The 14167-nt window shown below is 46.5% G+C and overlaps 1 protein-coding gene across 9 annotated transcripts in view; it reads right to left on the reverse strand.

Moving 5' to 3' along the window:
• Nucleotides 1-14167, reverse strand: part of DIS3L2 (DIS3 like 3'-5' exoribonuclease 2) — a 373385-nt gene that overhangs the window by 134620 nt on the left and 224598 nt on the right. For all 9 annotated transcript variants that reach the window (XR_003435198.1, XM_027118351.1, XM_027118355.1 and 6 more), the window contains one exon: nucleotides 11552-11631. Coding sequence is in view for 7 of the 9 variants with exons in the window: in XM_027118351.1 (XP_026974152.1) it covers nucleotides 11552-11631 (80 nt within the window). In the remaining 2 variants the exon portion in view is untranslated. Of the gene's footprint in view, nucleotides 1-11551; nucleotides 11632-14167 lie in introns of those variants that run through there.

Here is a 14167-nt window from a genome sequence, read left to right on the forward strand (position 1 = left end):
TTCTGGGTCACTAGACATTAGAAGATACCATTAGCTGCTTTGGCACATACCTCTTTCTTTGGTTATCTGCTCTTGTTTCATTCCTGGCTTCCAAGGGCTGGCAAGACCTTTCTTGCCAGCTCAGCCGTACATTTCTAAAAGATGCATCATTTTAAAGAGTTTTATTGAAGAAGAGTTCTTCAGGCTATCCATTCTATGATATTACTGGAAATGTAAGCCCTATGCAAAATATAGTGTATATACACATTTGTGCATTTTTTTCTGAGGAGAGACTGTGACTCTAAAGAGATTAAAACCACTACCATACATTCTGTTTCAGCCTTATACAAACTAAAATAGCAAATTCTACCTGATGTTTTACAGATCTCCAGGCAAGAGGAAATTCTACAGATAACCATGTAAAGTTGATTTCCAGTCTTAAACTATAATTCAGAAAGATATATGCATCCCAGTGTTCACTGTAGCACTATTTTCAACAGCCAAGACACGGAAGCAACCTAAATATCCACAAACAGATGAACAGATAAAGAAGATGTAGTACATATATACAATGGAATATTATTCAGCCATGAAAAAGAAATGAAATAATGCCATTTGCAGCAACATGGATGGACCTAGAGAGAGATTATCATACTAAGTGAAGTAAGCCAGACAGAGAAAGACAAATACCATATGATATCACTTATATGTGGAACCTAAAAAAAAAAAAAAGATACAAATGAACATATTTACAAAACAGAAACAGACCCACAGACAAAGAAAACAAACTTACGGTTACCAAAGGGGAAAGGAGGGGGAGGGATAAATTAGGAAGTTGGGAGTAACACATACATACTACTATATATAAAATAGATAACCAACAGGGACCTGTACTCAATATTTTGTATAACCTATAAGGTAAAATAATCTGAAAAAGAATATACATACACACACACACACACACACACACACACACACGTATAACTGAATCACTGTGCTGCACACCTAGAGCTAATATGACATTACAAATCAACTATACTTCAATAAAATAAAATTAAATGACATTTTTGAAAAAGTTGATTTCCATTCTCAAAATGTCACCTGATTTCTACATTCTGGAATTACCTTGGCATTACCTCCTTATACCAACCTAACCTCCAAACACTTCCAACAGAGGGTAATAAAAAACAAACTTTTTCAATTTCCGATGTCTCAACATGCTATCAATTAAGATCTATCTGCTAACAAAGGAATACTTGGATTTTTGTAATACCAACTTTTCTATTTCTCCAAACTGACAGATGACCGTATTGCCATTGAAGATGTACTTGGTTGTTAAAAAGCCTTTTCTTAACTAGCAAGCCTGTTTGCCAAAATAATTAAAGGAAGAAAAGTTCTGGCTTTTGCATCATAAATTGGGTTTTTTTTGTTGTTGTTATTGTCCTTCACTACCATGTTAAGGTTTATTCAATAAGTAAATTTTATCAGAAAATTAGCACTCACTGAATTTGGAAATGGCAAGGATACAGACAGGAGGGAGACAGATAAAAATGACAATAAAAATGACAAATAAAACCAAAAAACAACTTGCTGTGGAAGCCTGTAGGTATGCAGTGAGAAGAGTACTGCAGGCTATAGAAGAGACTCATGAAAGAAAATAATGGGGAAGAAGTGAGCCTCAGATATGCCAACTCACAGAGCTGCAGGACCAGATGTCATGATCATAATATATAATTCAGTTATCTTACAGTATCACTGAGACATGAGGAGATGGACTGAAAACCATGATTGTGATGAGGGAAAGGTACACCTAATTCTAAAGAAGTAGACATTGTAGGAGGGCATGCGGTGTAAGCTTATAGGTCAGCATAAAAGCCCATAAACAACCCACAAACTTAAGGGTCGAAGCACAGTGGAAATAAAAAGGGCAAGGTAAGAAACAGAAAAAGGAGTGAAACGCTAAAAGTTTGTAACAAGATGCCTGGTTAGACCGATTAGATCAAGCGATTTTCAAATGCAGGGTACCAGGCATGACACTCAGGATATAGAGATGTCCAAGGACTGCCCTGCTTTTAGGAAAGAAGCAAAAAGGTGAATTAAATCCACAAGCAATGATGTTTACTGCTGCATTAGACACATGAAGAAAATATGCTGATAGGATAGGAACGGTTCATTCTGCCAAGAGGAAAGGAAAGCTCCGCAGAGGTTTCATCTTGCTGTTGAACGAAATTCTGACACAGAAGTAGGAAGAGAGGCCAGGCATTCTAACTGGAGGGCAAAGGGCAGGCAGAGGCTGGGAGGCAGGGTAGAGTGAAGTGGATATGCAAAGCCTAGAGTGGCCAGACACCATTAGGGGCGCGTGCGGCGTGTGTGTGTGTGTGTGTGTCTGTGTGTCTGTGTGTGTCTGTGTGTTGGTCGAAGTGGCATTGGGAGGTGGGGAAGGTGGAAGAGTGGGCTGGGGAACTAATCTTAAAGGACTTTGATAACAAAGCTCTGCTAAGAAATGTGGACCATTCCGTAGGTACGAGAAGATTTTCAAGCAGAAAAGTGACATGATCTGGTCTTCGTGTGTACATAAAAGAGAACTGGGCTTCCCTGGTAGCGCAGTGGTTGAGAGTCTGCCTGTCGATGCAGGGGACACAGGTTCGTGTCCCGGTCCGGGAGGATCCCACATGCCGTGGAGCGGCTGGACCCGTGAGCCATGGCCGCTGAGCCTGCGCGTCCGGAGCCTGTGCTCCGCAACGGGAGAGGCCACAGCGGTGAGAGGCCCACGTACCACAAAAAGAAAAGAAAACTAACTGGGTAGCAAGGTAGAGGGTGCACAGCGGGGGAGGGGAGATTATTGACAAGGCCATGACAACAGTGCTGAGAGGAAGAGGAATCAAATGTGATTCCAGGATTCCCTTTTTTTTTTTTTTTTGCAGTACACGGGCCTCTCACTGTTGTGGCCTCTCCCGTTGCGAACACAGGCTCCGGACGCGCAGGCTCAGCGGCCATAACTCACGGGCCCAGCCGCTCCGCGGCATGTGGGATCTTCCCAGACCGGGGCACGAACCCGTGTCCCCTGCATCGGCAGGCGGACTCTCAACCACTGCACCACCAGGGAAGCTCCAGGATTCCCTTTTTTAAAAAAAACTTTGGTTGACTAGGTGGTAGGTGATGATGTCTTTATAAAAGTAGGGGACGGAGAAGAAACAGGTTGAGAGGGGAAGCAAGGTCCCAGCGTCCTTGTCCTGGTGCCCACCATGTTCTCCCTCTCAGCAAACCCCCAAATTTGTATCATTGCAACTTCTGCTCCCACACCTAGAAGGCTAAAGAAAATCACCCAGGCTTGGTAGTATTCCAACTCAGCACACATCAACAGTGTTTGGGAAGGCCTTGTATGATCGGTTTCTGGTCAGCTCCCCCATCCAAGCCCTTTCACTATCCCCTGCTCCCCGTACACAGCCCCTTCCCCATCTGCCCTCAGCAGGAGGGCCGCTTCCTCTCACAGCTGAAGTGGGTATTATCCAGGGTTAATACTCAGCAGCGGCCCATTCCCTACGTCTTGCTTCTCTGCCTCAAGGGAAGAGGTGTTTACCCTCCATGTCTTGGCCTCACTTTCCACTTATACTCTGAATTCACTCCCACCTTCTTCTTCAAGACCTTGCAAAATCGTCAGCTCCTCTCACTCCTATATTTTCAACTTCTCCTTCTCCAAGCTGTCCTGTCCTCCCTGCCACTCATAGGTTTCATAGCCAAGCTTCTTATGGAAAGCCACCTCCTTTCCTGTTTTCCACTCCCTTCTCCACCACCCGCAGTCTGGCTTCCCCTCCTCAAAGCCACTGACACTAGTCTCTCAAGGTCGTCAATGATCTCCTGGTTGCCAAACCCAAAGACTTCCCAGTTCTCTCTTACCTGACTCTCCTACAGCCTTTGTGGCTTTTCTGCATTTAGCCTGCTCTGCCTGCCCCCTCTCCCCTCTCTCTCCTTCGCCTCCAGGCTCCCTGGCCTCATCTCTTGGTTATTTTCCACATCTTCCCAGGGGCCCAGCGGGGTCCTCTTCTCAGTCTGTGGCTTCTCCTGGGCCACCTCTCCCAGGCCCATGTACTGATGACTCCCAAATCTCCACTTCCAGCCCTAACTCCTTTGACTTGTCCCCTTCGTATTTCTACCTGGATGATTCTCAGGGACTGCAAACCCAACATGTGCTTATCTCTGAACGCACCACCTTCCCCCCAAAACCAGCTCTCCTCAATATTTCCTATTGAATGCCATTATGTTCTGCCTACTGCCCAAGCCAGAAACTTAGATGAGATTCTAGATTCTTCTCCTACTGCCAATATCAAAAGTTTACAAACTTATTCACTCATTCAACAAACATTTCCAGGTGTGTCAACTATGTAACACACAGTGTGCTGGGCACTGAGGGTTCAACAGTGAACAAAAGGACATCCCTTCTCTCGTAAAGCTTACCATCCAGGAGGACAGACCCACAAGAGTACCTTAAAGGGAATCGAGAAGCAGGGGGTGGTGGGGTGGGGAGAAGACTGTGGCAATAGGGTGGTCAGGAAGGGCCTCCTTGAGATGACATCTGAGTAGAACTCAGAGTAGTGAGGGATCTGGGAGAAGGGGGATCCGGACAGAGGGAAGAGAAAGTACAAAAGTGTTGAGACAGGAGCTGCCTGGCATGTCTGGAGGACAACACCACGGCCATGTTGGCTGAAGGAGGGCGGATGAGACAGGGACTGTGGGGAACAAGGTTGGAGAGGCAGTTAGAGACCACAGTAGGAAGATTAGAAAAAACAAACAAACAAACGAGACAGCAGTACATCCCAGGAAGGACTTGGGTGTTTATCCTCAGCAGTACGAGAAGTCTTGGAGGGACTGGAGCGGGGGAATGACCTCATCAGATCTACATTTTACAAGGACTGCCTTGGCTTCGATCCGTGGGAAGAAAAGGCCGACACGAGAGGAAGTTAAGAGGCTCCTGCAGCGGCCCGGACCCCAAGTGCTGCCCCGATTTCCTGTCCTGGCTCTTGCCTCCCTCCAGTTCTGGCTCCTCGGCCTCTGCCTTGGTTGGGGCACTTGCTGCCTCTCAGAACTCAGACCATCTTAACACCGCGCTCAGTCCATACTCCTCACTGCCGCCACACAGATCTCTCCCACCTGCAAGTTGGATCCTGACTCTCTCCTGCTTAAAGCTCTTTGCTTCCCATTACACTCAAGATAAGACTCCCACTCCGAAAGGGAGCCTGCGTGCCCCTTTCCGGCCTTACGGCACAGGCTCCTCCCACCCTGTCACGGTGCAGTCACGTTGACTTCCGGTTCCTTTTGGTGCCGAAGTCTTTGTAGCACAGGGCCAACACACACTCTGTTCCCTTAGCTTAAAACGTTCTTCCTCCCCACTGTGTGGCTCACCCCTGTTTATTCTTCAAGCTGAGGTTTAAATACTGCAGTCCGTCCCCCCACGCCCGCTCTCCATGAAGTCTAAACTTTCTAGCAGGGCCTACAAAAGAATTCATGATCTCCTCCCTGCTTTATCTACGATTACCACCCCACTTGAACCTCACGGTCCAGATATTTCAAGTTCTGTGTGGTTCCCTCCAAAATACCATGTATCTGGTGTCCTGGGACTTTGCACACACTCTTCCCTCTGCCTGGGAACCCCCTCTCCTCTCGGCAGCCTGTGAATACCACCAGAGACTCACTGAGCGCCTGCTCTGAGCCTCACACTGCCAGCGGGTGTACGGTGGGAGGATAGATAAGAAACAAGATAGTCAATAGCACGTCAGTGGGTGATGAGTGATGAGGAAAAAAGTAAAGCAAGGATGGTGGAGAGTGGGTGGGAGGGGAAGAAATTAGAGGCAGAGTGACTAGGGAAGGCCTTACTGAGAGAGCGACCCCGCTGATCTCCACTCAGCCACACGGCTCTCCAGGGAAAGAGCAATGCAGGCAAAGGGAACAGAGCGCAAAGGCTGAAGAGCACGGAAGCAAGGGGACTGGAGACTCCCACGAAGCGAGGGAGCAGAGAAGAAGAGTTAAAGAAGGCAACTAGAGAAAAGTAGTCCAAAAACTACAACCAAGAGCAAGTAGAGGGGCTTCCCTGGTGGCGCAGTGGTTGAGAGTCCGCCTGCCGATGCAGGGGACACGGGTTCGTGCCCCGGTCTGGGAAAATCCCACATGCCGCGGAGCGGCTGGGCCCGTGAGCCATGGCCGCTGAGCCTGCGCGTCCGGAGCCTGTGCTCTGCAACGGGAGAGGCCACAACAGTGAGAGGCCCGCGTACCACCAAAAAAAAAAGAGAAAGTAGAGCCCCCTAAGTCCAAAGAAGAGTAGATGAAAAGCCAAACACTGCACACATGTTTGCTGAATTGAAGTCAGGGACAACCTGCGTCACTGAACTTTCTGAAGCCACATAGCAGAGGGAGTAAGAAATAAATGGGAAGCAGGAAAGGAGCCGCAGCAAGCAGACTGCTCTTCAAGCTGTCCTGATGGACAAAGGAAGGTGTGAACACTCCTGAGGCTGTAGGGGGCTGAGGAAGGCCTTACAGGATGGAGACTTAAGTTTGTGAGAGGAGGAAGCCAAACCAAAGGGAAACATAAAGGGGCTGCGGTGAATGCCTGGTGGGGTACGATCTTCCCAGAGGTGAGAACAGAACCCAGGAAGAGGGTTTGGCCTGGCTGCTGCGATGTACTGGAACCTGGTACTCGTAAGCTCCAGGACGCCCACCCATGCTCTCTTCCTTCCCAGTAGCAGATCCAGAGCCTTCGTCTCTGCTCTTTGCTCATTAAAATTACTACCATCCATTCTATTGCTCAGGCTCTCCAGCCTAAGCCAGGGGAGCACAGTCTTTCCAGCTCCTACTTCCTCACTGCCTCCAAAGAAGATCACTCGTGACAAGAACTCTCAGCAGGTGACACATATAACCATACGGGGAAGTCCAGAGTTTAGGAATTCTGTGAAATTCGTACAGACTTTCTCCTAGTCTCTTGTTCCTATTTCCTAAGTGAGAAGGGCTCCCAGGAACAGAGCTGCCTAGTCCAGCCTCCTCAGGGAAGGGAAAGGGAAAGTCAGACAAGAGGCAAACCAGCAGGAAGTCTGGCGCCCCCTACAGCAGGGCAGGTAGTGTGCATTCCCGAGGTCCCTCAGGCTGGATGATGACCTGACAGTAGGACACAACCCTCTTTCTTTGAGTCAGATGGCTGCCCTCTGTGGGGGTGGGAAAGACGAGCAGGTGGCTGAGCACAGGGGTGCGCTCCTTGGGTGGGATTTTCGTGGTTCAGAGGTGAAGGCAGCAAGGAGGAGAGACGGGTAAGAGGGATACGACTCTGAGTATCCAGCCCAGGCAATCCATCAGGACTTCCGCTAAGTTATCATTAAGGTGTAAATTCCAATTTCCAAAAAGCCTCAAGGATGAATGGATTTGTTTATTTATTCTTAATTCATTCATCCATTCACTCATTTTCCCCCAGTGGTTTTCAGTATACTCACAGAGCTGTATAACTCTGAGCTAGTAATTTCAGAACATTTTCATCACCCCCCAAAGAAACGCCAAACCCATTAGCAGTCAGTCCCCACTCCCCCTTTCTCCAATCCTTCATTTCTAAGGTCTGGCTAGGATAACCCTGCCATGTTCAATGGCAGAGCGCTCATTACAGAACAAAACATTAGAGAAACAAGACGCCAGAGAAGCAGGGAACATCAATTTCCTGTAGGATCTGTTGGGAGCCTGAATCAACTAAAAGCTGAATAAAGGTCCTGACTTGTCTGACTGATAATTTCCTCTCTCAGAGACTAGAGCAAAGCAATAATGCAGGTTTAATTGAACAGAACAGGTGGCTGGAAGTGGCTGGGAGAGAGTCACCGTGGCCTGGCAGCCAGGGAGGAGAAGTCTGGATACAGGCAGCCATTTACCTCAGAGCTCATAAAGGCAGAAGTAACACCGTGACATGGGAAACGGGCTCCAATTTAATATGCTACAGGACATAGAAAAATATACAGCATGCTTAACTGGGAAGCTGTAATTCAGATATACATGACAGCCATTATCTAGCATCTGAGGAGTTGTCACAGGAGAGATGAGACTTATTCTATAGGCTCCCCAGGGGCATGCATGGGACCAACGAGTGGAAAATTACAGGAAGACAGTGGTATTTCAGATCATTACAGGGAAGGATTTCCTGATAGTCACGCAATCTTAAGGCCAGATGGGCTGCCTGTAAGGTAGAGAGTTAAAGTGCAACCTGGATATTCAGTAAGTAGATACTGCAGAGGTAATCTGAAAACCAGAGGGTGATGTGACAACTGTGGCGCTCCCACACTTGAGCGGTGAGGTCAACTGTGAGGTGTGTTGCAAAGGTCTGTTACAGTAATCAAACACTGGAGTGTGTGACTTACTGTCTTTAGGTTCTGGGTTATGATTATAACCAGTCTTACTCACTTACATTATTAAATATCTCCTTGAGCTACAGTGAAAGACTCCATGTTAAAGTTAGCGGGCTGGTTAACGCTCACGGGAATGTTGCCCTCAAGTGTGTTTATAGGCTGTAAGAGGTGAAAAATTACCGGGCTAGATGACTGGTAGAATCTCTTCCAAAGCTGAGATTCCTCAAGGGTAGAGGGCACCCCCTCCTCAGCCTTCCAACCTAAACATGATCTACTGGGGAGCAGGTGTCACTGTGTTTCTGCAGAATTCACCTGCAGACCGTAATGTCTAAATCTCGCACCTAGAGGAGATACTGGTAACAAGTCCTGGGGGTTCATCTGAACTCGACAGAAAGACAAAGTAAGGACTAAGTAAGTTACTTCTGTCTGTGCGTTTTATCTTCACAGAAGAGTCATTCAGATGATTTCAATGGGACCAAAGGAAAGTTTAACCTTTATATTTTCTTTAAATAAAAATGGTTATAGATGATGTAAATATGCCCAGAAAACATTATTTGCTTTTTGAAACATTAAACTTTTTTTCCTCTAAGCAAGAACTGACATGAACTGGTAACTACCAGAGCCTGAACTCAGCCAGTCTCACCCCAATCCAAACTGGAACTGACTTTCACTTTTCCTCTCCCTGGGTAAATGGCCTTGGCGGAAACAGCTGTCACAAAGGCCAACTGTATAAGTGCCACCGTAAAAACGCTCGACTGCCCAACTCCTCGCCAATGCTCTGCCGGGTCCCTTTTCTGCTGCCCTGCCAAACGACCAGATGTTAATTACTCCCCTGGAATGCAAGAATAACTAAGCAGACGGGAGGTATCTGATCACCTGGTGCGGCGGCTACTGGGCAGCCTGTGATTTCTGGCACCTCATAATTTTTTTTTATTACAAAATTTTTTCATTATGAAGCTATTATTACCACATTATAAAAATTTGGAAACTAGGGAAAAGAGAAAAATCCCTTATGAACCCGTCATCCTAATAAAATCACTGTTTGCATTTTGCTGAGTTATCTACTCTTCTTCATGGCTCTCTGTATACGATTAGATGGACTGCATGCATTTAGCCTCCTCTGCAGAGCATCTGCAGCAGCTTATATAAACACACATCATCAGACAGACAGCTCCATGCAGACATGCTCTCTCCAAAACCAGCTGGTCCTCCTGATTTCCCCATTTCTAACTTGTCGATTCCATCTCATCGCCATCCAGGTTGAAACTTTTGCCCCGTCTTGGATTCCCCTCCCTCAACTCCAAATCCATTTCCACTGATTCTTTTCTGTCATTACCCCTTTTTCATAGCTGTCCTCCCCACCCCCATGAATAATAATGCCACCACCTCCAGTTCAGTTTCTTCTACTTACATCTCTAAACAATTATAATGTTTCCCTGACTCATTTCTCTGCCTCTACTTCCTCTCCTTTTCCTTCATCTTGCGCTGCTAAATGATTTCCCTCGTTATGAATGCTCTCCCTGAACAGCACACTGAAAACAATTGGTTTTCGACTGTCTGACAAAGCATATTCTTCGGTTGGAAATTTATAAACATGTACAACTTGTCCCCAGTCAATCCTTCCTGCTCCACCTTTTCCCTACACGAAGCCTCTGCTGGTAACTTGGTACCCTAGACACGACACGTAGCGTGCGGGGTGAGTGGGGCAAGACACGTGCCTGTTGCCTGGTGCCCCTGCCAGGGGGATATCATGTGAGCCGGCTGAGATGGGGTAACAGGGATTAGGCCTACCCTTCCACCATTAACGACTATAGACGTGGCCAAAATAAATGAAGCAACTGTTTCCAAGCATTAGGCTACAAACAGAGCAGGGCTATGAAGCTGGAGAGAAAGGAAATACAGGAAGCGAGGTCCAGTGTCACCTGGCTTTCTGCCGGGGGTGGGGGGGCACTTTTCAACTGGGACTCAGAGAAGTGGATGTGAGAGTGATATGCCCAAGCCTTTCCATGCAGCAAAGATTGCTCAGGATATAAGAAACCAACGTAGTATTTGCTTTTTTAAGTAGGCTGCTTAAAGTTTAGATTTAAAAAGTATATAATTCCTCTGAAATTTCCATGGGAACTTTTCTCTCTTTATGCTTTATCTTCCTTTCAATTTTCTTTAGTTGAAAACACTGAGCACCATTGCCCACAGTTTCAAGGAAGACTCACTAAAAGAAGATGAAAGCATTTCTGGGCAGTGATGTTTTCTGTCTCTCAGCTTTGTATCTACTGAGCCTCACTGTCTTTTATGGAGAAGAGACAACACGCTGAGCCCATGAAGTTTTGCATTAATGGAATATGTGAACATTTCTGCAGTGTTTGCCAAGACCAGGCCACTGGGCCACCGACACTGTGCAGGAGACTGAAGCCGCAAGATTGCATACCATCACGGGCAAGCCATCAAAGGCCACGTTAGTGCCAAAGCCATATCAGAGAATAACTAAAGCCACAGCAGTCACCAGACCCCACCCTGGCGAGGGGCAGGAAGCAGCTGCAGACTCTAAGCGGCTCATCTGGAGGGGCATTAGGAAGGGCATGGCTAGGGTTTGCTCTTCTCACACCTCACACATCTCCCCCTCCCCCATGATAGTTTTCAAAGACCAGTGGCATCAAATGCCACTTTTTCCTTCCTGGCTCCATCCCAGAAGAATGTTTCAGGAGCCTAACAACTGCCTTCCGCAATTTGCTGGACAGATGAAGACCTGCGCGGGGCAGAGCAAGTTTCTCCAGCCCGGGGCCATGAGGGACTTCCTCAGGGGAGGCGTTCCTGCCGCCTCTGCTGAGCACGTCTTTGGACAGCACCCCTTGAATCACCCCAGTGTGTCGTTCAATTCAGGTAAAAAAAACTCTGTGCTTCTCCGAGGCAGAGCTTAGGGGCCTTCTTTAACACACTATGCCCTCACTGGAGCCTCCTGCAGGGCCGGGCCTGAAATTAGTTCTTCTGCCCTCACTGCTGTCCCTCCTGAGGCCCGAGAAGGGTCCTAGCAAGAGGACGTTTCTTATTCTCATGCTCACTGAAGTCGGGCAGGAGCACAATCTCTAGGTCACATGCTGTGTAGGCTCAGGGGCCTACGGCAAGTTCAGGGAGTACCTGGGCAGCCAGGCTGGCCACACAGGGGTGCCCGCTGCCTGCCACCTAGAGGGGGAGAGAAGATTCCATCCTACCGTCAGCGACGGGCTTGCAGGAGAGGGCGTCATCGAGGTCTCGGGCAGTTGATGGGTCGATGGTGAAGACACAGTCTTTTCTAGGGAAGATTGAAGACATAATTAGCGAGGCCACAAATAACAGAAACTTTACCCCACTGTAGTACAGCTTTAAAGAACAGCTCTTTTGCAAGTGTATAAACGGTAGACAAAGTGGGGAGTAACTTCCCTCTTGTCTCTCTAACAGGGGATCTTTAATAAAATGCAAACTGGGGGAAGATAACAAGGCTCCGTACTGTCTCTGAGTGTCTTTCTCTTTCTCTCTGCTGACTGGCCCCTACTTCTCCTTGATCCTGAGTTACAACAGGTGTGAGCGGGTGGAAGTGAGGCGGCTTCCATGAATGGGGCTTCCCAAGAAGTTTCCTGACAAGAGGGGCAAGTCCCTTTGGCAAATTACTCTCCAACAGTCAGTTCTTTCTTTTGCCTCCCTCTTCCTCAGTGGCTGATGGGAACCTGTCCTTCAAGGATCATATGAGGATGATTTACTGCTCCTTCTATCTTGCAAAAGTGGGGTGTGCCAAAGAATAAACCGTCTGGCTTGTGACACAGGGGGATGGGACACAAGAATAGGTTCTGCAGAAAACTTTGGGCCCATACAGTTAGCCATGATGCAATTCTACTTGGAAATGGCCCTAATCACAGTTTATTTCCATGAAATAATCATATACTTCATCCAGGCTCACATAACTGAGCACACCCTATGCCTCTTTATGTCCACACAGTATCCCTAGGCACACCTCATTCTTAATCTGTGAAGCCCCTGGACGTTCTCATTTTGCTTTAGAATTTCCCAAATAACATGACCCACCCAACCTACCCATTCACACCATATAAATACCTAAGATTTGGGCAGTCGGTCCTAAGTTCTCCACACCTCCTGCCCCGTCTTCCGGGGCACTGGCCTGGAAGTCAGGGTGTTTAGCAGGAACCACCCTCCCTTCCCCACACACAGGCTCTCTAGTCAGCACTCCCTGCCCCCACTGCACTCTCCTCAAGTTCTTCCTCCACTCCCTCCAGTACTATCAGCCCCACTGCTGCCATTCCCCGGTCCCCTCCCGCCTCATCCACACTCATGATGATGGACATCCTGGCAGTCACCACAATTAGTTGGCTTTGTTCTTAAAGTCTTATTTCCTATGTTGCTCTTCTGCTCAAAACTTCCCCAAAGCCCTCACAGGCTGCCAAGCAGCTCTGGGTGCCGGGCTGCAAACCTCTCGAGGCCTTCCTTTACCTGTCCCCTTGCTGTTCAGTTCCCTTATTCCTGATAACCCTTCACCAGCCCTCTCTGATCCTCCACACTGATCATCTCACCACCATAATACCTTGATTCTAAGACCGTATTAATTCTAGGACACACTATCAATTCAATAATAGCTTTTTGGGGAAACAAAAACCCCGAGCATGTTAAATATATACATTGATTTTAAAGTACTTCAGGATTTCAGAAATGTCAAGATGTTTTTTTAAAAAAGACTCTTAAATGGTGAGTGGATAAATGGATAACTAAACTATGGTACATCTGCACTGTGGAATACCACCGAGCAACAAAAAGGAACAAACTACTATACATGCAACAACTTGGACGAATCTCAAAGGTATTATGTCAAGGAAGCCACTCTCACAAGCTTATATAGTCTATGATTCCATTTATATGACATTCGCAAAAAGACAAAATTATGTAACAGAGACATAAGTGATTTTCAGGGCTTGGGGAAGGTGGGATGAAAAAGGGGTGCTTGTTCGGAGGGAATGGAGCTTTTCTGTATCTTGACTGTGGTGGTGGCTACATGAACCTACATGTGTCGACATTCAAAGAACTGTACAACAAATAAAGGCCAATTTTACTGTTTATTAATTTAAATTTTTTAAAATTTTAAATGTGATTTCTGAATCAAGGAAAGTAAAAAAAAATTGTTAATAGAATTGATTGATGGGTAGTAGAATTATGGATTAATATTTTTCCTTTATACTTGTCCATATTTTTCAAATTCGCACTATGATTAAGTATTACTATTATAAGTGGAAAAAATTAACACTGTATAAAATCTCCTCCAATCAAAAAATAATCAGATACATAATACTGCTTATAAGGATATTCAACAATCTTATAGACTCCTATTGCTTAATACAGTTAATAGCTTTAAAATGATGAATCTGGTAAAACTATATACTCACTGGTACACCAAGAAAAGGGGACAGGGAAAGGTGGGTGCCACTCAGGTGGAGGGACAAGAGCACTTAGAGCACAGTCCCAGGAAGGGTGCTTCACCAGAAGATTCACTCTTCTCACTAAACATCTCAAGAATAGGCACATACAGTGTGGGGAACATAAATGCTGAGGTCTCAGGAGATAAAGAAATAATTTGTTTCACTATGTAAAAGAAACTGTAATTACACAAGAGTGCCAGAGGAAAAGAGAAACACCGATGTCCCCTGGAAAGCAAGCTCTTGGAGGGCTTTGTGTTACAGTGCTATGAACAGAGGTTGCAACTCACAAATGTTTGTTAAATGAATGAATGCATGCATGCTGACAGGAAGAGACAAGGAAGTGAAATTAATCCTGATACCATGGTAATG

Source organism: Aethalodelphis obliquidens, unplaced genomic scaffold, assembly GCF_003676395.1.
Source record: "Aethalodelphis obliquidens isolate GAN/ISIS:26980383/991018 unplaced genomic scaffold, ASM367639v1 scaffold2, whole genome shotgun sequence".
Classification (NCBI taxonomy): domain Eukaryota; kingdom Metazoa; phylum Chordata; class Mammalia; order Artiodactyla; family Delphinidae; genus Aethalodelphis; species Aethalodelphis obliquidens.